The sequence below is a fragment of the Ruditapes philippinarum genome, unplaced genomic scaffold, assembly GCF_026571515.1.
Source record: "Ruditapes philippinarum isolate M1 unplaced genomic scaffold, ASM2657151v2 ctg7943_1_1_1_1, whole genome shotgun sequence".
In the NCBI taxonomy this organism is placed as follows: Eukaryota; Metazoa; Mollusca; class Bivalvia; order Venerida; family Veneridae; genus Ruditapes; species Ruditapes philippinarum.
Genome location: NW_026857428.1, coordinates 38,800 through 63,071, shown reverse-complemented (window position 1 = coordinate 63,071; position 24,272 = coordinate 38,800). Strand labels below are relative to the sequence as shown.

At 32.9% G+C, this 24,272-nt stretch overlaps 2 protein-coding genes across 2 annotated transcripts in view; one reads left to right on the top strand and one right to left on the bottom strand.

The window, feature by feature from the left end:
• The window catches only part of LOC132749729 (uncharacterized), a gene marked incomplete at its 5' end in the record, with an annotated part of 43,648 nt that overhangs the window by 5,528 nt on the left and 13,848 nt on the right, over positions 1-24,272 (top strand). Inside the window, 4 exon segments of the mRNA XM_060739627.1 lie at positions 11,509-11,641; positions 12,752-12,942; positions 14,990-15,142; positions 15,698-15,887. Of these exon segments, the coding sequence (XP_060595610.1) occupies positions 11,509-11,641; positions 12,752-12,942; positions 14,990-15,142; positions 15,698-15,887 (667 nt within the window).
• On the bottom strand, positions 3,711-6,953 carry LOC132749730 (transcription intermediary factor 1-alpha-like). Its single transcript, XM_060739628.1, has 2 exons — positions 6,280-6,953; positions 3,711-4,154 (listed from the first exon to the last, which is right to left on the bottom strand). Exons 1-2 carry the CDS (start codon positions 6,618-6,620, stop codon positions 4,061-4,063), a joined length of 435 nt encoding a protein of 144 aa, XP_060595611.1. The 5' UTR covers positions 6,621-6,953; the 3' UTR covers positions 3,711-4,060.

The window sequence follows — 24,272 nt, the reverse complement described above, 5'->3', positions numbered from 1 at the left end:
GATATCATTTGACCTACTTTCTTGATTTTTTTGGTGTAATTTCTGATGTTAACTTGAATTTTGATATTATCTGACCTACTTTTGATATTTTTGATCTCATTTGAGGTTCTTTCTTGTTGTTTGACACACAGATTTGAAATTTGGACCAGGATTGTAATTTTTATGCTGATATTAATTTTGATATCAGCTGACATACCATATTGTCTCTGTTTAACGCCCCTGGGCGTTGATTTTTTCAAAAGGGGGGAAACTAATTGGAACTGTTAAAATGTGCTTTAAAAAATGTTTATCAAAGATATAACTCAATTATAAAAATCATTATTCATTATTATGATCTAATATAAAACACAGGATAATATTTTTCAATGATTTTACATCATGGAGAGTCATTAATTGTTATTTTAAATAAAAATAATTGGATTTTTTTACTGTTCTTTTATTATTGATTATAAATCTATTAGGTAAGAGTTTTTTCCTACAAAATGTGGTGGGGGCATTAATTAGAAACAATATGGTACTTCTGATATTTTTGATATCGCTTAACCTACAATGAAATTATGGGTCAGGTGAGCGATCTAGAGCCATCTTGGCCCATTTGATAATATAGACATGCCAAGGGAGGTCCTCTTCTTTTGGTTTCAATTAGTGGTCATTTTGGTCAAGGTTACCAATGTCAAAAATAGAATTTTACACTTTTACATGAGTAAACTTATTCTATCAACTGATTTCTTTATTATTTGGTAGGAACATACAATTGAAAAATCTTCTTTCTTTGGATGGAGTTAGGGGTAAATTGGGTCAAGGTTAATAATAAAACAGTGTAGATGTCTACTCATTTGCTTATACAGCCTTTATATTTTTCCTAAAGGTTTTTAGCTCGAGTATTCGCAGAATAATCGAGCTAAAGCAGTCACCCATTTGTCCGCGTTGGCGTCCCTGTGGTTAAGTTTTTGCGTGTAAGCTGGTTTCTCCATACCTACTGAAGGGAATGGATTAAAACTTCACACACTTGTTCTCTGTGATTATCTAAGATGATTGGCACAAGTCCCATAACTCTGTTTGCTTTTTTACATAATTATGCCCCTTTTTCGACTTAGAAATTCTTGGTTAAGTTTTTGTGTGTAAGCTGGTATCTCCATAACTACTGAAGGGAATTGGTTGAAACTTCACACGCTTGTTCTCTGTGATTATGTAAGATGATTGGCACAAGTCCCATAACTCTGATTTGCTTTTTTACATAATTATGCCCCTTTTTCAACTTAAGTTTTTGCTTGTAAGCTGGTATCTCCATAACTACTGAAGGGAATGGATTGAAACTTCACACATTTGTTCTCTTTGAATTTCTAAGATGATTGGCACAAGTCCCATAACTTTGATTTGCTTTTTTGCATAATTATGCCCCTTTTTTGACTTAGAAATTCTAGGTAAAGTTTCTGCTTGTAAGCTGGTATCTCCATAACTATTGAAGGGTTTGTGCCTTTTTTGGAACAATTTTATGCATTCATAATAATAAAGCAGTGATTAACTCGATAAAACATCTTAATAACAAGCCTTTGTACCTTTTTTGACAATTTTATGTATTCATATAGGTAAGCATTATTATACTCAATGAAACACCCTTGTGACAACTTTTAGAATAGTCAAGCGTTACTGTCCTCCGACAGTTCTTGTTCATACTTCCTCTGGATTGTGTTATAGGTCAGTCTGATCAAGGTCAATAAAATAAGTATTTACATTTTTAACCATACATCCTGTATTAATGGAGAAATGTTTTCCATATTTGGTAGGAACATATCTTGTATAGACTTCTGCCTTTGGATTGAGTTAGGGGTCAGTGGGTCAAGATCAAGGATGCCAAAAATAGATTTCTACATATTTGCTTATACAGCCTTTATTTATAGACTGATGTTTTTCATATTTGGATGGAACATACCTTGGATGGTCCAGTGTTGGGAGTCACAAGGTCAAGGTCACTTGTGCTAGCAATAGATTTTTTTACACTTTTTGTATACAGCCTTTGTATTTTTCACCAATGTCTTAAAAGAGCATACCTATGGTGGTCCTTAAAGTTTGTATGGAGTTTTCAAGGCCAAGGTTTTGCATTTACATGTATTCATAAATATATTTGATAAAGTTTTATTGGTCAGTTGAATATTTTTCACCATAAGTCATAGGAATGACTTACAAACTTATATTTTTCCAATAACAAAAGGTCATACCTCTGTGGCTAAGTGATGTAACTGTGTTTAGATTTTTTAGGCAGTTTTTCTTTCCATAACTTAGTGAATGGGTAAACCTCTTTTGAAAAATAACATTTATTTTTTAGTGTACTGGGCCTTTGAGGTTTATTTACTTTAAAAGGAGGAAAGCACATAAAATTACGTAACTTTTGAAGTCATAGAAATGAAACAATTCCAATATAGATGAAAAATATGTTTAAATTCTACATTTATTTCACTCATAAACACCATCTAAGTTACACAACATACAGTTTTAAAAATATATAAATTTTGGTATAAATTATAATGCAAGAATACTATGTATATGATAAATCAAATAAATTTCTACAACACAATTCATGTATATTCACAATGAATTAAACTTAAGTAGTATCATAACATATTGAACATGTATAATATACAAAAGTCATGTACTTGTCACAATCAAGTTATTTATGTGACTGTGTTTTTCTTTTACATTTTCTGTTTAAATATTGAATTTTATATATGAACCAGGATATTCTTTAAATAATATTTTTATTGATAGTGGTTCATATATTTACTTAAAAGATTAGATATCATGCACTTCAATGTTGTCATTTCCACATCTGCTTATATACATCTTTGTCATTTGTTGATTACAACAGACTGATCTAATGTTCTCTTTTCTACTATCAGCTTTTATAACCTCTCCTATCAGCTCACCATCACATGTAAACTGTAAAACTTTTTTGGAGACAACTCCAGATACCAGCACACTACCTGCTTCAGTGAGATAACAACATGTAGCATTCTTTAATTGTTCATCATCATTAAATGATGTAACAACCTGACCATTGTTGTCCAGTACTATCAGTCCATTAAACCAGTCAGCGACATAAATCCTAGTAGCATCCTTACTGACAGCTAGACATTGTATGTTATAGAACAGCTGATGTCCTGATTGATCTTTAGTGATCTGATTAAGCTTCCTACCAGACAATGTATACATATATACTGATGTGTACCAATCTGAAATATATAAATTATTGTTTGCATATGCAAGACCATGACATTTAAAATCAGTGTTAATCTTGTTTGTTGTTTTCATTTTACCTCTAAGAGAAATGAAATGAACTTCATTTTGGGATGGAAGAGTTACTGCAACTTGTGTGTTATTGATCATACACACTTGATGTGGCTGTCCAGGTAGATCGTAGTAGTCTGTGACAGTATAGTTGTGACTGTGTAACCGTTTAAGCTTGTTGTTTCTGTAATCAGCTAGAATTATTGTACCATCTTCCATACAGCAGGCACTGGCAATATGACAATTTACTTTATCAGACTTAACTTTTACATTATATAATTGATGTCTTTTAATCTGAAATAAAGTAACAGAAGCTTTTGTAGGTTTTTCTGATAGTGTGTCTAGGGTCTTCATTTGTTCTAGCTGTGTAAGAATTGTTCTATCAGGTTGAAAATATACGTCTTTCACAGTACTTTTTAATTTTGCATCTTGCATCTTCTATATATTTGTTGGCATTATTTGCAGCATTTTCTCCCATCTTGACATAAACAAATTCTTCAGCTTGATCTGTGGTTTTTGGTGATGCTAATTTATCATTAGCTGATGTAACCCTGGACTTGTGTGCTTGTAGCTGTTTGAGACCATCTTCTATTTTGTCCTCAAGACATTTGACTTTATTTTCTATCATATCGATAGAACTTTTCTCCAACTTGTCAAGATATTCATTGATTTCTTGACGGAATCTTCTGATATCAGACAGTATTTCTGCTTTTCTCTTTAGCAGCCTTTGTTTATCATGTTTAAATCTATCCGCTTGTTCTGCAAGTGTCTTGATTTAGGTTTTCAGTTTTGATTGAATTTCTCTGGATGCAACTTGGAAAGTATTGTTTTGGATAAATTCTGGTATGTAGAATGTGTCCTTGCATAATCTGAAAAATATGTTATGACAGTTTGTGAATATAAGGCTATGGAATGACTGAGGAGGTAATATTAAATATTTTTATTCTCTTCTACATATCAGTATTTACGATAGAATATTATGTAAGGTTTGTTAATACCTATTAAACATTTCATATATTTAAGTGACATTATGTCCATCCAAGAGTATATAAATATCCATCAGAATTTCCTGTAACATTCAGTTTATAAAGAGAGTGGGGGCAGTCTTTATATTTCTGATAGATTTATGTTTTATCCTGAACAATTTCTAATATCATTTTTGCATTAATCACCATTATAACAGTCCATCATGTGAAATAAATAATTCAGCTCAACTTAACAATAAAACAAGAGGGCCATGATGGCCCTGAGGTCGCTCACCTGTATATAGGCCCCTGGAGCGGGGCCAGTTTAAACCCCCAGGACTTTTATTTGAACATACTTGGAAGACACCCATTAGAAGATGTTTCATGATGTTAAGTTTTTACTACACACATGTAATGAAAAACAATGACCTTCCCACCCCCACCCCCTGGCAGGGCCAATTTTAATCCAAAGGCTTTTATTTGAACAAACTTGGTAGACACCCATAAGATGTTTCATGCTGAACATCTAAGCTCTAGCTCATTGGGTTTTTTAAAAGAACATTTTTTTTAAGTTTTTACTATACACATATAGTTAAATACAATGACACCCTGGGGCGGGACCAATTTTGACCCCAGGGCTTTTATTTGAACAATCTTGGTAGACACTCATTAGAAGATGTTTCATGCTTAATATCTTAGCTCTAGCTCTTTGGGTTCTTTAAAAGAAGATTTTTTTAAGTTTTTACTATATGCATATTGGGAAAATCAATGACCCCCTGGGGCGGGGCTAATTTTGACCCAAAGGCTTTTATTTGAATAAAATTGGTAGACACTCATTAGAAGATGTTTCATGCTAAATATCTTAGCTCTAGCTCTTTGGGTTCTTTAAAAGAATTTTTTTTAAGTTTTTACTATATGCATATAGGGAAAATCAATGACCCCCTAGGGCGGGGCCAATTTTGACCCCAGGGCTTTTATTTGAACAAACTTGGTCGACATTCATTAGAACATGTTTCATGCCAAAAATCTAAGCTCTAGCTCTTTGGGTTTTTTAGAAGAAGATTTTTTAAGTTTTTACTATATGCATATAGGGAAAATCAATGACCCCCTGGATCGGGGCCAATTTTGACCCCAGAGCTTTTATTTGAACAATCTTGGTAGACACTTATTAGAAGATGTTTCATGCCAAATATCTTAGCTCTTGCTCTTTGGGTTCTTTAAAAGAAATTTTTTTAAGTTTTTACTATATGCATATAGGGAAAATCAATGACCCCCTGGGGCGGGGCTAATTTTGACCCCAGGGCTTTTATTTGAACAAACTTAGTAGACATCCATTAGAACATGTTTCATGCTAAATATCTAAGCTCTAGCTCTTTGGGTTTTTTAGAAGAAGATTTTTTAAGTTTTTACTATATGCATATAGGGAAAATCAATGACCCCCTGGGGCGGGGCAAATTTTGACCCCAGGGCTTTTATTTGAACAATCTTGGTAGACACTCATTAGAAGATGTTTCATGCTTAATATCTTAGCTCTAGCTCTTTGGGTACTTTAAAAGAAGATTTTTTTAAGTTTTTACTATATGCATATAGGGAAAATCAATGACCCCCTGGGGCGGGGCCAATTTTGACCCCAGGGATTTTATTTGAACAATCTTGGTAGACACTTACTAGAAGATGTTTCATGCCAAATATCTAAGCTCTAGCTCTTTGGGTTTTCTAGAAGAAGATGTTTAAAGTTTTTTCTTTTGGTTGCCATGGCAACCAGAGTTCTGCATGGAATGGAATTCTTTGAACAACTTTGTTAAGGCTTCACACAAGGAACATCCCTGTGAAGTTTCATTATGATCTGCCTTATGGTTTCAGAGGAGATGTCGTTTGAAAAGTGTGAACGGACAACGTACGACGGACGACGGACGAAGAGTGATCCTAATAGCTCACCCTGAGCATATGCTCAGGTGAGCTAAAAAATTAGAATAATGTCACTTTTATTTAAATTATTATCTATAGATGTTTAATTATTAAATTTTACCTATGATCAACAGTCATACATGTAGAACATCCAACATTATCATGGTTCTGACAGTACATATCAATGTGTTTATGACTGTGTCTGTCACATCTCTCTGTTGGTGCCCTCGGCAGACCTTTGCTGGTTCCTGACTTAACTTGAGATTTATCCAGCACCTTGTGACTAGCACACAGAGGCACTTGACCATGTACTTGAACACAAGTTATACAGAAATAATCCTTACAGTCTACACAGTATTTTTCACCTTCAGTATTTTTCCCTTTATTTTTACACATTGAACATAAAACATCAAATATTTCATCGGAAAGAATATCCGTATCTATTTGTTTACCAGTAGCCATTTTGTAGATATTTTATTCAATGTGTAATCTGAACTGATCTATTCACTGATAAAGCTGTCCCAATTTCGTTTCACAGTCATTTTAAACATTATAATTTCCAGCAACACCATTTATTCACAGTTCTTAAGTTTTACTCCTGTAATGATATTTAACTTATTCCTTTCTATGTATAATTATCATCTCCAATATTTTGCTAAGTTATTTGCAAAGGTTCACCCTACAAAGATTGTATCTTTATCGGTAAAGTCTACTCTAACTTCCAAATGATCAACCTTGTTTAAATACACAGGTTTAAGTATTTACATCAGCTTGGTTTAACATTATGATATTTATAAAGTAATAAACACCAGGAAGTAAATAACCTAAACAATTTTAAGAATAAATGTCTTTCCATGAAAAAATCATTTAACAAGAATGAAAACTGATAATGATCAGCTCGACCACAGGTTTAAAAAAAAAATACTTTTATATTTTCAGTGGTTATAATTAAAGAAATGTAGCAGTAATATTTTGATTTCTTATAATGCTCTATTCATGTCTGGTTTGTGATGAAAGTACAATTGACATATTTATATAAAAATTCTTTATCTGTGTTTTCATTCAGATGATGAAGACAAGCTCACAAAATATGTCAATTTTGTAAACTCTTTGCAATTGTTAAAAAGATGGCATAGAAAAGTAACAATGTTATTATTGACAGACTTACAAATTTCAAAGCAAGCAGCATATTATTATCAAAAAGAAAGTTGGTGACAACTGAAAAGGAACGCTTTAATTAAGAAGTAGGCAGGGGATATTCAGTCCTAAGAAGAAGAACAAAAATGTGAAAAAAAGTTCATTAATATCACCAATAATTTATTCCAACTTTGTTTTTATGCCACCGCAGCATATGTAATGCAGTGGCATATAGTGATTCACCTGCGTGTGTGTGTGTTTGTATATTTGCCTGTTATATAGATGATATACTGTAGTGAACTTTAAAAAAAAACCTTCTTGTGAAAACCTACTTGTCTAATTTCAACCAAACTTGGCAGGATTGTTCCTTGGGTGAATGTCTTTCAAAGTTGTTCAAAGAATTTGATTCCGTGAAGAAATCTGGTTGCTATGGCAACCAAAAGGAATTTTAAGAAAATTTAAAAAAAATCTTTTTGTAAAGACCCACAATGTCTACAGCTTAGATATTTTGCATATGGCATAGTCTTGGTAACCTCTATAAAGATTGTTCAATTATAGCCCTGGGGTCCAAATTGGCCCACCCCTGGGGTTATTGATTTCACTATCTACATATAGTAAAAACTTTAAAAAATCTTCTTGTCTGAAAATACAAGCTTAGAGCTTTGATATTTGGTAAATTATTAGTTATAAGTATTTTTGACAGGTTATATGGTCCTATCATATAAATGGTTGTTTGGAAATATAACCTGAGCTGCAAGGCGAGGTTTATATTGCAAACAATCATATATATACGTTCATATAACCTGTCAGGAATATTTATAACCAATTGGTAATACAGCAAACTTCTTTTTGTTAAGAAAAAAATAAAAATGAGATTTCTTCATAAATTGACAGCAGCTGTGTATATAAAACTTTATAATCGTCACAATTATCCAATTAAAAGTGATGTTACAAACGTGCAGTATTATAAAATATCATATATATTTGTGCTCTACCAAAGTTGTTCAAATTTTGCCCCTTGTGTCAAAATTGGCCTCGCTCTGGGTGTCATATGTTTTCCTTATATGTATGTAGTAAAAGTTTTAGAAATCTCTAAGGCCCTGTCACACAAGGCTGTGCGACCACTGCGTTTGCACGGCATTGTTCAATTTAATGAAGCGCCGCGAGATCACATTAAAAATGGGATTGTTCTGATGACATGGAAACTTCACGGCGTCTTCAAAGCGTCCTCACGGCGATCATGCTGATGCTACTGAGCTTCCACAGCGTTTAAAATTTCAATTGTCTGTGTGTGGACTGCGTTCTACTTCTACTTGTTTGTTTTGAGCATGCTCAAAATGCGTGCCCTCGTTTGGCGTTCTATGCAATGCCACTATGATGCTGTGGTGATATTTGCGATCTTACTGCGCACACCTCGGCGTTCTGAATTTTTAGCTCACCTGAGCTAGCTCACGCTCAGCTTTTAGGATTGTTGAATGTCCGTCGTCTGTCGTCCCTCGTCTGTCATCCATCCACATTTGTTCGTTAACACTCTAGCGGTCACATTTTTGCCTTAATCATCATCAAACTTTGTCATGATGCTTGTTTAGGTAATTGCTTGGATGATTTCGAACATGGGTCATCTCAGATGAAAAACTAGGTCACAGGAAAAAATAGAAAAATCTCGTTAACACTTTAAGTGGCGACTGATGTGATCCAAATATCCTGGAAATTGGTCTGATAGTTTGTTCTGATGATTTCTAGGTCAAGTTCGAATATGGGTTACCTAGGGTCAAAAACTAGGTCACACTGCACAAATATGGACAAAACTTGTTAACACTCTAGTGGTCACATTTTGACTCATTCATCATCAAACCATGTTAGGATGCTTGTCTAGGTAATCCAAGGATGAGTTCGAACATTGGTCATTTCGGATGAAAAACTAGGTCACAGGAGCTAAAAATAGAAAAACCCTGTTAACTTTCTAGTGGCTACTGTTGTTATCCAAATATCCTGGAAATTGGTGTGCAAGTTTGTTCTGATGATTTCTAGGTCAAGTTGAAATATACGTCAGCTGGGATCAAAAACTAGGTCACACACCCCAAAAATATGGAATAACTTTGTTAACACTCTAGTGGTCACATTTTTGACTCAATTGTCATCAAACTTTGTCAGGATGCTTGTCTAGTTAATGCAAATTGCTTGGATGAGTTTGATTAGTCAGGTGAGTGATCTAGGGCCATCTTGGCCATCTTGTGTATGGATGCTGTGAGAACACTGCCTTAGTGTGACAGGGGTTTTAATTGACATAGACTAAAGATTATATATTTGGCATGAAACATAGTGTAGTGGACCTCTACCAAGATTGTTCAAATAATAGCCCTTGGTTCTGAATTGGTCCCACCCTGGGGGTCATTGATTTTCATTATGCACAGATAGTAAAATCAGAAACAAAAACTATTTTCTGAAATAGAAAAAGCTAGAGCTTAGATATTGGACATGAAACATTGTCTGGTGAACCTGTATCAAGATTGTTTTAATTAAAGTCTTTGGGTCAAATTATGCCCTGCCGAGTGGGTGACAGTAACCTACTTTCTTGTCCTTTGATAGTACAACTATGAAATGGACCATAATTGCACAGTTTGAGATGTAAAATTGATAGCTAACCTAGATTTTGACAAAGTGTCACTTACTTCCTTGTTTTATTTTTTTTAAATAAATTTTTGCACAGTATGGTCTTTGTATCTTTACATTAGACACATCTGCAAATGAGCCGCGTCATGACATAACCAACGTAATGCGTTTGCGACCAGCATGGATCCAGACCAGCCTGCGCATCCACGCAGTCTGATCAGGATCCATGCTGTTCGCTATCAGTTTCTCTACTTGTAATAGAGTTGGTAAGCGAACAGCATGGATCCTGATCGGACTGCGCGGATGCGCAGGATGGTCTGGATCCATGCTGGTCGCAAACCCATTATGTTTGTTTTGTCATGACGCGGCTCAAATTGTCTTTCATGCGACATGCTGACCCACCAAAGTCACTAGTTCATTGTGGCAAAGTTCAATTGCATAGAAACAAAAATAATCTACTTTTGTTATATTAATGCGGTGATATAGCATTTTGTCACAACTGCCCAAGATATAATGTGTAAAAATATAAAATTGGCAGTCTGCCAAAACTGTTCAGAATTGAAAACAATTTTAAGTAACTGATGTACCCTTTTTTCACTGCAGATTTTTCATAGTTCATTTGTTTTTAATTCCCATAAAAGTTTGAGAGAACCAAATCTTAACATAGCTTGACAACTGTTATCGAATTTAGCACTGGCCCGGAACTTAGCTTGGCAGTTATCGAATTTAGCACTGGCCTGGTGGCCCATGGCCAGTGAAAATAGTTTGGGCCATTGAAAATTTTAAGAAAATTATTTAAATATACATGTATAGTAGAATAAGAACAAAACTGGAATTTGGGCTAGTAAATTCAAAATCTTAAATTCATTGACTGTAGCCTTGATGTCCGATCTGTTGTATTTATATTAACCTATTAAAGTTATATTGTTGTGTTTATCATAAAAGGGGAAAAATCAGAAAAGTTCAAGCAATTCAGCTTAACAAAATAAGCAATTCTGAAATTGTCTGATGATTTTTGTATTTAACAGAAAATTAAATAAACTGTTTTATATTGATTTCCTAAAAACTTTAAAGAAAAAATACCTAAATAGGTTCTGAACAACTCTATGCATAATTAGGTGCTCATACAAATGTTTATTTATATTTGCGTTTACCCTTTGTGGCCCACCTCTCATCAACTGTTAAAGAAAAAAATATTCCTGTACTACTAATGAGAACTATATTGCTAAAGCTATTAATAAACTGATTGTCACTTCAATGTTCAGATGCATATATCTTAGTTTCTAAGTCAAATTTTGGGAAACAAACTTTGTTTCACTCTAAATGAAGCTAACCAATGAAACATATATCAATTTTATTTTTTTTAGAAAATGGGGCTTTAAAGTTGTTGTTTTTAGAAAATGGGGCTTTTTTTTTTAGAAAATTGGGCTTTAAAGTTGGTTTTTTTTTAGAAAAAGGTAATAAACAAACCAGTCTGCTGTCAAACTGTAACTCATATAAATACATGTTAAAGGCCACACAAAATTCTTACTAAAGAAGATGGTTTTATATTTTTTATCAGTACTGATGTTGTAAGTTAAATTTCAAATTTTGTTTACAGACCCAACACCTGCTGTTGAGAAACCTGGGTCTCGAGCCAGTGGGGATAAACTGGCTGGAGGGCAGGGGGCATCATCCCCAACCCCTCATACTTTAGTTGGTGTGGTTAAGAGAGATGATGATTTTGATGGAAGGTGAGTACACCTAATTATATTGATGTTGTGCCATGAAATTAATATCTTGTGTTTAGAAAATGCATGTTTAAGTATATATTAAAAGTGGAACAACAAAATCTTATGAGAATATTTAGACATGGTCAACCAGTATGTTAAAAAGACCTGTTCTGAATGATTAAAAAAAAGGATTTGTGGAGAGTATGTATTTAATAATATATTATCGTCCCTATATTATAACATGTAGTTATAAAGTTTGCTGATGGGATATATAAGAGAATATAGTCAGAATGATTTCTTTGACCTTATTGGCAGCTTTTTAAGAGATATCTTTGCCCTAAGGGGGTTGCTTTTCAGATGATAAATCTTATATATTGAATTCTCTAGAAAATCCCTATCATACTCAGGCTCAAAATTTTGGAACTCCCTCCCTTTAAACATAAGAAATTCTTCCAACTTACAAACATTAAAAACTAAAATGGTGGTTCTCTGGTGGGCATCAAATAATCTAGCTATTGTTTTAATATCACATATATACATGTATGTCTCATAAAATGTACACTTTCATACTTTCAAATGTTTATATTCATTTTCTTATTGCATTTTTCAATAACTCTACTTTTCTATGTTGTATAGCTTGTATACATTAAGTTTTCTTTTTCATTTTTTGTTTATATAAATCTTCTGTCTGTAACTGTATATATATGTACATTTTAATAGAGGCTCATAGGGAAGACTGGGCTTGCCTAACTATGTTGCCTCTTTAAATAAAGTCTTTATTATTATTATTATTATTATTATTATTATATAGATAAGATTAGATAAAGAACATGTCTACCGATTAAGATTCAAGAGATTAATTTGCACTGAATATATCATATATAGGTCACCCTTCAGTAGACTAGGATATATGAGAGAATATAGCCAGAGTGTGATCAATGACTGGAGGCGTCACTGGCTTTTTGTGGATAAATCTTAAAATGTACATCGTCACCTTAGAGCAATAAGTGGTTAACTCCAATTATATTTAGAAGGACTTTTTCCTATTATTGCTCTAAGGTGACAAAAAATGAAATATGAAACAAAAAGTTACGAAATTTATTTGCATTGTTTATAATGTTTTATATATAGGTCATCGTTCAGTAGACTAGGTCGTCTAGCCGACCATGATGATGCTCCACCTGAGAGACATGATTCTCGTGCCAGTAAAGTCAGCTCAAAGAAGTCACGCACAGTCTCCCAGGCCTCAAAGACCCGTACAGAACAGGCCAGCACCCCTAATAGTAAAGCAAGACAAGGTGCAAAATCTGCTGGTTCCTCTGGTAATGTTGTTCTCTATGTGGATTTTTGTTAGTTACACATGTACATACTCCTTTGAGAGCTTAATGAATAGACTAAACTTACTCCTGAATAGAGAATATTTTGTTTTTTTCAAGCTAATTGGGGGTGGGGGGGATACAAACAAACTTTACAGTTACAGCTTGGAAAATAATCGCTACAGGTTAACAAATTTATTGTGAACCATCATTCACTCTGAAGCTTTAATGGTAAAATTTGTTTGTATTAGGGAGATAAGCTTGGAAAAAGCCATATTTGTTGAGTTTCAAATAACAACTTTTTATTAAAAATCCGTGCTTAGGTAAGAATTCCTGATAACATCATTATGCAAGCCACTGAAGATATTCATGTTGACTCATGTTTAAATGCTTCAAAGATCTGTAACAGTAGCCTGAATTGGTACTGAATTATTCCCCTTGTTGCCGCGTGGCCGAGTGGTTAACCAACAGACTAGTAATCTAGGGATTGCTGACTGTGTGGGTTCAAAGCCGTTGTTTCCTTGAGCAAGAAACTTTACATTCATTGCTTAATACTGGTTGGTTCCAGGAACAGATTTGAGAGTGTTTCAATAAGCTATGTCTTCCAACACAATCAAACTAAAATAAATTTGTATAAATTACTAATTACTCTCCTTTTTAGCTCACCTGTCACAAAGTGACAGGGTGAGCTTTTGTGATCACTTTTTGTCCGGCATCCGTCCGTCATCCATAAACTTTCACTTTAAATGACATCTCCTCATAAACCACTAAGCCAATTTCATCCAAACTTCACAGGAATGTTCATTTGGTGGTCACCTTTGAAAACTGTTCAAAGAATTTGATTCCATGCAGAACTCTGGTTACCATGGCAACCAAAAGAAAAAAACTTTAAATATCTTCTTCTAAAAAACGCAAAGAAGTATTTAGCTTAGATATTTAGCATGAAACATCTTCTAGTGAGTGTTTACCAAGTTTGTTCAAATAAAAGCCCTGGGGTCAAAATTGGCCCGGCCCCAGGGGGTCATTGATTTTCCCTATTTGCATATAGCAAAAACTTAAAAAATCTTCTTTTAAAGAACCCAAAGAGCTAGAGCTAAGATATTTAGCATGAAACATGTTCTAATGGATGTCTATCAAGTTTGTTCAAATAAAAGCCCTGGGGTCAAAATTGGCCCCGCCCAAGGGGGTCATTGATTTTCGCTATATGCATATAGTAAAAACTTATAAAATCTTCTTTTAAAGAACCCAAAGAGCTAGAGCTAAGATATTAAGCATGAAACATGTTCTAAAGGATGTCTACCAAGTTTGTTCAAATAAGAGCCCCGGGGTCAAAATTGGCCCCGTCCGGGGGTCATTGATTTTCCATATATGTGTATAGCAAAAACTTAAAAAATATTCTTTGAAAAAAACCAAATAGCTAGAGTTTAGATATTTAGCATGAAACATCTTCTAGTGAGTGTCTACAAAGTTTGTTCAAATAAAAGCCCTTGGGTCAAATTTGGCCCCGCCCCGGGAGACATTGATTTTCCTTATATGTGTATGGCAAAAATTTAAAAATCTTCTTCGAAAAAACCCGAATAGCTAGAGTTTAGATATTAAGCATGAAACATTTTCTAGTAAGTGTCTACAAAGACTGTTCAAATAAAAGCCCTGGGGTCAAAACTGGCCCTGCCCCAGGGGTGTCATTGTTTTTAACTATATGTGTAAAGAAAAAACTTTAAAAATCTTCTTTGAAGAACTTAAAAAATCTTCTTTTAAAAAACCCAACGAGCTAGACCTTAGATGTTTAGCATGAAACATGTTCTTATGGGTGTCTACCAAGTTTGTTCAAATAAAAGCCCTGGGGTTTAAACTGGCCCGCTTCGGGGGGCATATATACAGGTGAGCGACTTCAGGGCCATCATGGCCCTCTTGTTTAAGGAAAGAAAGTTTTATTATTATGCCTCCACCACATCTTTTCGCTGCTCACCCTTCAAATTTGGTAGAAAATGTTTTGATTAGATAATCAGCTTTATTTCATATGCATGAACTTTATTATTCATTGTAATTACAGGATCAAGCAAAGCTATTCAAGCCTCAAACCAGGGCTCGTTTCAGCCTCGAAGGCGAAATCGTAAGGCAGAATTAGCGGCCCAGACTGCCGCAGAGCATGTAAAGAGGAATGGTATCTGTATGGTACCAATCAGAATGGCTGTCCTCTTCTCTGGTATGTTCACTTAAAGGGACTCCACTGTGGTTTTTTGACATGACAGGACTTTAAATAAATTTTGGATATTAATGTTTCATTTGATGTAGGTCTGGACAATTAACTTGTGTGCAAAATTTCAGATCATTCACTAACTCTGTTTATCAGAATAAGTATTATTATTGTATAAAATACCCAAAATTGAAAAGCGTTGCAACACTTGTGAGTTATCTATTTATGAAAATTTTGTTAGTGCAGAAACGGGTTAACTCCTATTAAAATACATAAGGAGTTAACCTGATACTGCACTAAGGTGATGATTTGTATGTACAGAAATGTTATGATCTGACTTTAGTAGATAATTTTAATAATTCTTCTCAAAATTCAATGATGTCCTACTATGTATGTTTGAATGGTTGAAAAACTTTGTAAGATCCATGTTCATGTATTGCCTAGTTGTAAGAAGAGAGTTCAAGTAAATACTGCTTTTTTTGTTGTTTTTTTAAACAAGACCATAATATGTTAATATTGTCACCAGACTTCCAAGACATGTAGAACTATTTTTTGACTTCCCAGGTGTAGAAACGATTACAAACCGGTTGGATACCCCGGTGCCAGGCCTCGAGGATATGTTTGTTACCTTACAGCTTAACAAACCGTTACTGAACGAGAAACAGAAACAGGAGTTGAACCCAATGATCATCAATATTCACTCTGTTACCAACATGCCCGCGTCACCGATGACCCATGAACAGCTGAAAGACAGGTCAGTTACTTTAACAAAGGTGTCTAATATATTTAATCTTTAGTTTCCCGACGATAAAATCTTGCCTTACAGTCTTAATGATTTCTTATTTAATAATTAGTTCAATTCTTCGATAAATTTTTAAATGTTTATAGAATTAGAACAGTTACAATATGTGACAAATCTAATTTAAGTTTTAATTTAAGCCTAAATTTTCTCTAGTTAAAGAACATAAACAGTATAGGACAAAACTGTTAAAAGTTTTAATTTAAGTTTACATTTTTTTTAATTATCGTTAAATTTTCTTTGAAAAACAACAATTAAAAACTATTTAAGTATTGCTTTAAGGCTAAATCTTTCACTTATCCATTAAAAAACATTGAAGATGAATTTTAAGCTAGACTTTTTACAGATGCCATAGTAACTGTTAAAAAAAACAATCTTATTTGCCAAAGAAAATTGTAAAAATATGAGTAATCAAATGATATTTGTAGACTTTAAGTTATAAAACATAATTTGATGTTTTGTATAATTTTGCGAATATGTAATCTTGATTGTTTCTATTTAGCCGCGTGGTAAGAATATTACATGTATATATTGTAAGATCACATGTGAGAGTATAGTGAAACTTGCTCCGAACGTTTGTAATGGTCACATACTGTGCATGATTAACTGTTTATGAGGGCTCCATGCAAAACTGTAAAAAAATAAATTAAAGAGAAAGTTAAGCCAGTTTTGCTGAGTACCTTTAAATTTTGTTGGTCTCGTATTTTCATACACATATTTTTTAAAGTTTATTCGAAAGTTTTTTATGGTTCTTTTACGTGTTGTAAGATGTTTTAGCATATTTGATATACACTTCAACATTATGCTTTATGTTAATTTTGATCAAATCAAAATTTTACATGTACATGTTTGGACATACACATTGTTTTTACCAGATTTGTGTCTCTTTTTGTTGACTGCAAAGATAGAGACCTGTAAGTCAGTGATTTTTGGGAAGTAATTTTATAACTAAAATAAGGGATTATAAAGATCATATGAGCCGTGCCATGACAAAACCAACATAATGCGTTTGCGACCAGCATGGATCCAGACCAACCTGCGCATCCGCACAGTCTGATCAGGATCCATGCTGTTCGCTATCAGTTTCTCTACTTGTAATACGGTTTGTTAGTAAACAGCATGGATCCTGATCAGACTGCGCAGATATGCTGGCTTGTCTGGATCCATGCTGGTTGCAAACGCATTATGTTGGTTTTGTCATGGCGCGGCTCAATTATAAGTTATTGTATAACAGAAGTATTAGAAATAAAAGATAAGTTAAAACAGTGGTTGTTGAGGTCAGAATTATATATATATATTTTTTTTAATGGAATTTAGATGTAAAGCTAAAGCAGGGATTTTAGAGAATCTTATTGATTAGAGAATCTTATTGATTACAATAACAGTAAGCTATATATTTATACAGTATACAATGTCCTTAGAAATATAGCAGTTTTGAAACATATATCGCAATTCATTTTGAATAAAAAATTTATTCGGAGACTCAGAAAAGTTAAATGCCTATAAAACTCTGAGGATGTGAATTATTGCCCTATTAGTGTTGTTCGATTTTTGGATTTTCGTAGAAGATGGTGACAAAATTCTTTGAACTGTATACTAATTTGGTGATCTAGTTGTCGAGAACTCGTCACAAGAATAAATAACTGAAGCTACCGTATATATTCAGTTAAGATCCAATATTTGAGATTCTTTTTAGTGAGCAGATGAAATTATTAACATTTTTTCAAAGACTGATAGAAAGATTTCATTTCATAATATTTGATTTATATTTGAAAGCTTTTTTCCCTTTTATATCATTATGCAGTGTACATGGCGAGTTTTCCCAGTCGTACAGCTTTTTCTGGTTATTATTACAATTTACTACAGCACACTGCCTACCACCACCTCGTTGATAAGGCATAATCACTCGCTTTTATCAAAATATTTGATATTTTGGTTAAATTGTGTTTTTCACTCCCGTAATGGCGGACGAGGAGATTGAAGAGTATTTTTCAGGGGAGACTACTTTTGCGGAAAAGCGGAGATAACATTGTCTATATGAATGGTAAACGTTTATGGTTCAAAAATAAACTTTATAGTGAGGTTTTGAACCATAAACTTTAGACCACTTGAATTTTCCAAATGGTGCAGGGCTCATCTGGGAGAATGGTTATTTGGTCGAAAAACGTGTTCTTTAATTGTTGTTTAAAACCATTTCTCCGATGTACAGGTACATGTTCATTCATCTCATTAGTTCAAAAAGATCTTAAGACATCCATAACTTTTTATTAACTGACGTATATCGCTAACAGTGTAGTTAAAAAAGTAGAAAATTATTTTAATGATTAAAGTATAAAATTCATTCAAATGTCTCTAGTACTGCATTGAATTTATAACATTGTATCACTATGGGATATCGGATAAACACATGAATAATGGTGCAAACAAAGGCAAAGGAAAAATTAAATATCTAGTAATCTTTGGCTACTTTTTTAAACGATCAGAGGTCCATTTTTTTCTTATTTAAAGTACTTTAAAAGGTTATAAATACTTTGTCAAAAATAAATACATTTCAACAAACAAGCATGTATAATAAATCTGTGAGGAAGATAAGCTCAATAATTTATTATAATGTAGGAATTTTTCTGTTTATCATTAATATTTCATTGTTCCAAAGACAAGAATATAATAACTTAATAGTTTAATTAAAAATGTGAATCTATAAAAAGCAATTATTATTCTTATAAGATGTACCAGGAAACAGCAATGAGTATTTGAATAACAGTAAGGAAATGAGTCATTCACAAATGGTTTTACTATTCCCTAACTTGAGTTGCGGAAGAAGTCACTTAACCAAAGTATGAGTACTGTCATGTATTTTGTATTTTTCAATGAGATAATAAATGCTAAATACGATTACAATGACTAACTATCTGATTAGATAGAAATAGAAAAAATACATGTTTTCTTCAGTTGTTATAAATCTAATAATAAATATGTCTCTGTCACCAATTTAAAGAGTAGTTCTTCTAAATCTGAAGTTTCCTTAAAAACAAATGAGTAAAAAAAAAGATGGACCACCTGTGTACAGAAAGGACCACCTGAATTTTCCAGTGGTCCGGCATACCACCTTCTGAAAAAGTTAGTGTTGAGACCTGAAGTTGTTAACATTTTGCTTCTTTTATGACACATTACTGCTTGTTCAGTTATAATGAATATCAAACATTCTTAAACATTATAAAAGTCATGTTTTCCTTTTCTAAAAAAGAAAAAAATATTCGTTTCTGAGGCATAATGTGCCTTTAACTTGAACGTATTTAGCTGGTTTGCACTGTTCACTATTCAGCCAGTTTTGAAATTTTCCCTAAAAATGAAGAATGGCTTTGTTCAGATTGAAAGCCCACTAAAGATATTTAACCTAGTGTCATTTAAAGTTAAGTGTTGGGGATGGTGCTGAAGCAATTCTATTTGGAATTTATTGTCCGACCCGCAGAACTAAAATCTGATTTTACTGTTATTGATTCAAACATCATGTTACATTATCTGATAAATCAGGGCCTGCTTCAGTGAACATATTGTCAATTATAGACGTTCAAAACTGAATGCCATGTGACTGTATGTCATTAAAATATTTGTTATTGCTTTAAGAACAAATATAAATAATTGGGTCTGGTGTTTTTTCAGAAGAACTACGGTAGTCTTGTATTTATAGAATATCCAGCTTGTTAGTAATGAATTGGAATTTGAGTTTAGAATTAACGTAGAAGGAACTGACGTGTAACAAATTGACACTTTGCTGATGAAATGGTGCGAAAAAAAATGTTCTCGAAATAGCTATCCTTACTTTAGGGCAAAGAATATTTGGTTATTTTTACAATATTTTCTCAATAAAGTTTTGAAGAATTTGAATTTTAACATAATTTGTTTATCTATGGATTTACTTGTGAAGATTTATAGAAAAGGATGTAGCTTTTTTTACTGGGCTATTTTTTATGCATGTATATTTAATATCTTTCCAATTTTGAGAAGCTTATAAAATGTGCATATGGGCTTTTAGGGTTTAGGCATATAGACTACAGCAATATCTTATTAAAACATGAAATCATTGACAACAATGATGTGTGAAGAAGTTGGCAGATGCTCGCAGATATCATATGATAGTACATGTACATAATTGGCCATTTTCTGTGTAACGGTTAACATGCATGACTGGAATATAAAGTAATTGTTTATAATCGCATGAAATGAGAGAACCATCCTTTAAGTGAAATCGAAATTTCATATCCATTAAACAACCTGTTACTTCCTGTAAATATTCTATTGACCCCCGCAGCCGAGGAAAGTCCCCCGCCAAAAATATCAATATCCGTTCTCCACAGGAAGACCCGATTGATGTGATTAATGGAACGAGAATAAATGTCCTCAAAGTAATTGCATCCATCAAGTTATAACTAGTTTAGGATATTCAATATTCCATGAAACGCTTATCCTAAGTTTTCTCCCCTTTTTATCAATACGGGATTGATTTTGGTTTTTCCGAAGAACAATTTCTCTTTCTTGATAAACTTTTAAAAGCAGTTCATCTTGAGAAAATTATTCTATTGGGCGCAGTAAAATTTGCTTTCGATTACTGGAAGCAATTTAATTACAGCACATTTTTAGATGTAGCGGGAAAAATTTATTGTTTGGTTGATAAAGAATTTGTTTTATTTTCATAGGATAACAAAGTCAGTGAATCTGCACGACAATATTGAATAATTTCTGAAATTTGACATTATTGGCTCTTCATAATAAAATTCTTGATTTTACATTTAACTGTTTATGTAAGATAGTCTTATAAAAGGCTATGTCTCAGATTGGACGCAAAAATTGGATCTTTTATCTCAATAGGCTCCGAAGTTAATTGAAGAATGAGAATATTTGACCATCACTGATCTGAATTTGATGTTCAAATTTGTAAAATTAGTCTTAGTAAAGTTAGTATAGTGACTTTAGTCTCACATAGCATAGCTTTCATAGCTTATCTATAAAAACAATCATCATAAAAGCACTAAGCGTGATAGCAGTATCAAACCATTCTGTACTGTCCTATATATTGTTGTATAGATCCTAGCAATTATTGATCTAGAACAATTTTTTTGATACTATATTTTTAATACCATTAATAGCATAGTATTACATAGACAAAGCATTAAACCCTTATTCTACTGGGACGTAAAAGTTTAGTCTTTGTCACCAGTGATTAAGGACAGGCTAGCCTTAACATTTATACAGTATGCCCAGTTTCTGTACAGTTGACCGACTTAACAGCCTTTAATTTTCATCTTTGGATATTTCCAGAATGGATAATGAACATTGCTTTCTTCTCAGAATTTATATACATGTAAATATATGTACACACAACAGCCATAGTGGTGTAGTGGTTAGTAGACTGGACCGGCAATCCAGAGACCCGTGGTTCGACTCCGGGCTGCGATGTCCCGATTTTTTGTGTGATTTTACTGTCTATGTATATATATTATATTCATTTATGCATATTTATCTGAAGATAGTGATAATATTTTTTGCTGCTCACACTTAAAATCTAAATGTAGAACGTTCTGTTGAAGTTGATATATATCCTTAATTTGTCTAAACTAGTGGAATGGGAAGCTTTAAGAAATGCAAGCCATATAAGTGAGCACTTGATTTTCTCGTAAATTACGATATCTCTCACTGTTAATTTCCTCGCTGGGTGTCCAGATTATCTGAAGCCAAGCACTTGTTGTTTGTAATGAACTTTTCCATCATTTCTTCTGATAACGAGAAAACCACTCTTGATCGGCTTTACTTTACCGTGGAGGAAGAACGTTAATGTCATGAAGTCGTCAATATGCAAATCCACTTCTCCCCGTCACAATTGTTTAGAGATCTTGATTGAGTTCCCGGAGACGATTTGAATATTTTGGCAGAATTCCACTTGATTTCGGAGAGCAAAGTCGCCTAATTTTTTTATATTTTTTTTTCATCATGAACTTTTACGTGTGGAAAAGTGGTAACAACTGTTGGAATATTGAAGTTTCAAAAGTATGTACTTGTAGCAATTTTGTATTAAAAAACAAAAACATTTTCGATATGTTTTTTTCTTTTTCAAATTTTAAAACGTACATTTTTGTATTATGTGTAATAATAAAAAGTATGTTATGCACATGTCTGTAATACTAAGTCTTGTCAAATGTTATTAATATATAATTATGAATTTTCATAACAGATAGATACATGAACATACACTACTTTACATACCTCCTAATACTCTTGGTGAATTTTTATTTTTTAAAACTTTTTTGATCATAAATAATACATGTATTTCGTTTTAGGTAATGTTTGCTGCTAATAGAAATCAAATAAGAATTTTTTCTTTAGTACTTTCGTCAAAATATTTAAAAGCTGCATAACTTTAATTCTGTTCCAAACAGCTACATGACTAGGTCAAAATATTGTCTTTTGTGATCTTTCTTTTAAATTGATAAATAAAGATAATTTATAGGGAAAAAGTATAATTCGAGGTTTGCTGCAAGACTGTTGTAAGTCCTTCTTTACTTGATATGAGTTACTGCAGTTTTGCGGTAAAACCCTTGTTATGGTGTCTGACTCTTTTACTAATATCTGTATTTTTAGACATGACTTGTGTATAAAATTAATTAGGTGTATGGGAAGATTTTGATGTATTTATACCTGTTTCACTTCCAAGGGCCTTTTTCAGCTATTTTGGGAAAAGGCTTCTGGTAAAATTGAGAAAAATATAATTTAGCATTTTTAGGAATTTAAGATTTAAAAAAACTGAAAAAACTGTCTTACACACAAGGTTTTTTAAAATGTGTATGGTCATTATTATATATAAAATAGCCTGTTACTTCTATTTAGAAATAAGACAAAACATTAAAATTTTTCGTCAAAGTTGAAATTTTAGTATGAAAATAAATATTTCTTAAGTTGCAGCAACCACTATCAGATATGATAATTTTCATACCACTAGATGATAATAAATCCTGTATTTATTGAAAAAAATGTGAATTTTTCTGTTACATACATTTTTCTCTTTAGACATTACAATTTGAAAGACACCCCCTTAAATTTAGAAAATAATGTTTCACTGCAGTGAAAAAAGAAATTTTTACAGCGAAAATAGGGAAAATGAAAATATGCATTTTATTTCATCAATATTTTTCAACATTTCATTTATGAATATATAATAATAAGTTAGATTATTGTCTGCCATGAATTTATAATACCAGTATGCAGCGTATTAAGTCAGATTATTATGTGGCATGGATTTATTATACCAGTATGCTATATTAATTTAGATCATTTGATGAATTAGTTTATAATACATCTTATTATTGGAGAATATTGATCGGCAATCAACTTACATGTGGGTTAAAATTTATTAAATCTAAGCCTGTGGCGGCAAATGAATCTACCCATGCAACCAGTACAGTCCACGATCCAAAATCAGCCAGATTAAATCCATGCTGTCTGAGTATGATCTGTCTGTACTGTTTATTACTTTATTAATCAGTATCTGCTTTGAAAATTGCCCTAAAATGATAGTGGTTTTGTCCAGATTAAAGGATGGACAAGTCCATTTAAAATATTTACTTTGGTTAGGGTAAATCCCTCTTACTCATAATGTACAGCATGGTATGTAACTGGGGTAAAGTGTGTTACATAAAATAAGTTTCGTGTTACATTAAAATAAGTTTCGTAAGGGTTAAGATGTTACTATTCAAAGGATTGTGTTATGGAAGTAGAACGCTATAAAGCGACAATTGATCATTCTTAATATTCTACAGCTATTTTAGAAAATGAACCAAACCAGGCTAAAAGGTGGCAAGCTGATTTCTATAAAGCCAGTATAAGCTGTTAGCAAACATGAGTGCAAACAGTGAAATTGACTTATCTTTGGTTCCTGACATTAATTTCTCATTTGTAGAGTTATTTATTAAACAAAACAAAGGTTTGTGAGGGCAGAAATCACTCAATAAAGGATTCAAGTACTTAATCTTAAAGAATCTTGATAGTAAATTCTAACCAGATTATCAAAATGGTGCTGTCCAGTCAGCATGTGTATATTTTCAGTTTTGCATGAATTTTCAGTCTTGATTCCAGTTGCACAATATAATGGTAAATGTCCTCGGTGAAATTTAAGAAAATTTCCGTAGTCACTAAGTCTCAGCTTCCTGCATTGTTAGATAACTTGAGAAATTTTAAACTTTGATGTTTTTTTTAAGAGAAACTTGGTGCCAGGGTGACTAAAAGATGAGCGATCAGTGTTGTTATTATGTCGCATGGTTGTGTCTGGATGTGACAATTTTCTTACCA

Excerpts from the sequence above, each read along its gene's own strand:
- LOC132749730 (XM_060739628.1), bottom strand. The coding sequence starts at position 6,620 with ATGGCTACTGGTAAACAAATAGATACGGATATTCTTTCCGATGAAATA. Across the intron at positions 4,155-6,279 it reads TGTATGACTGTTGATCATAG|ATTATGCAAGGACACATTCT; the intron begins GTAAAATTTAAT and ends CATATTTTTCAG.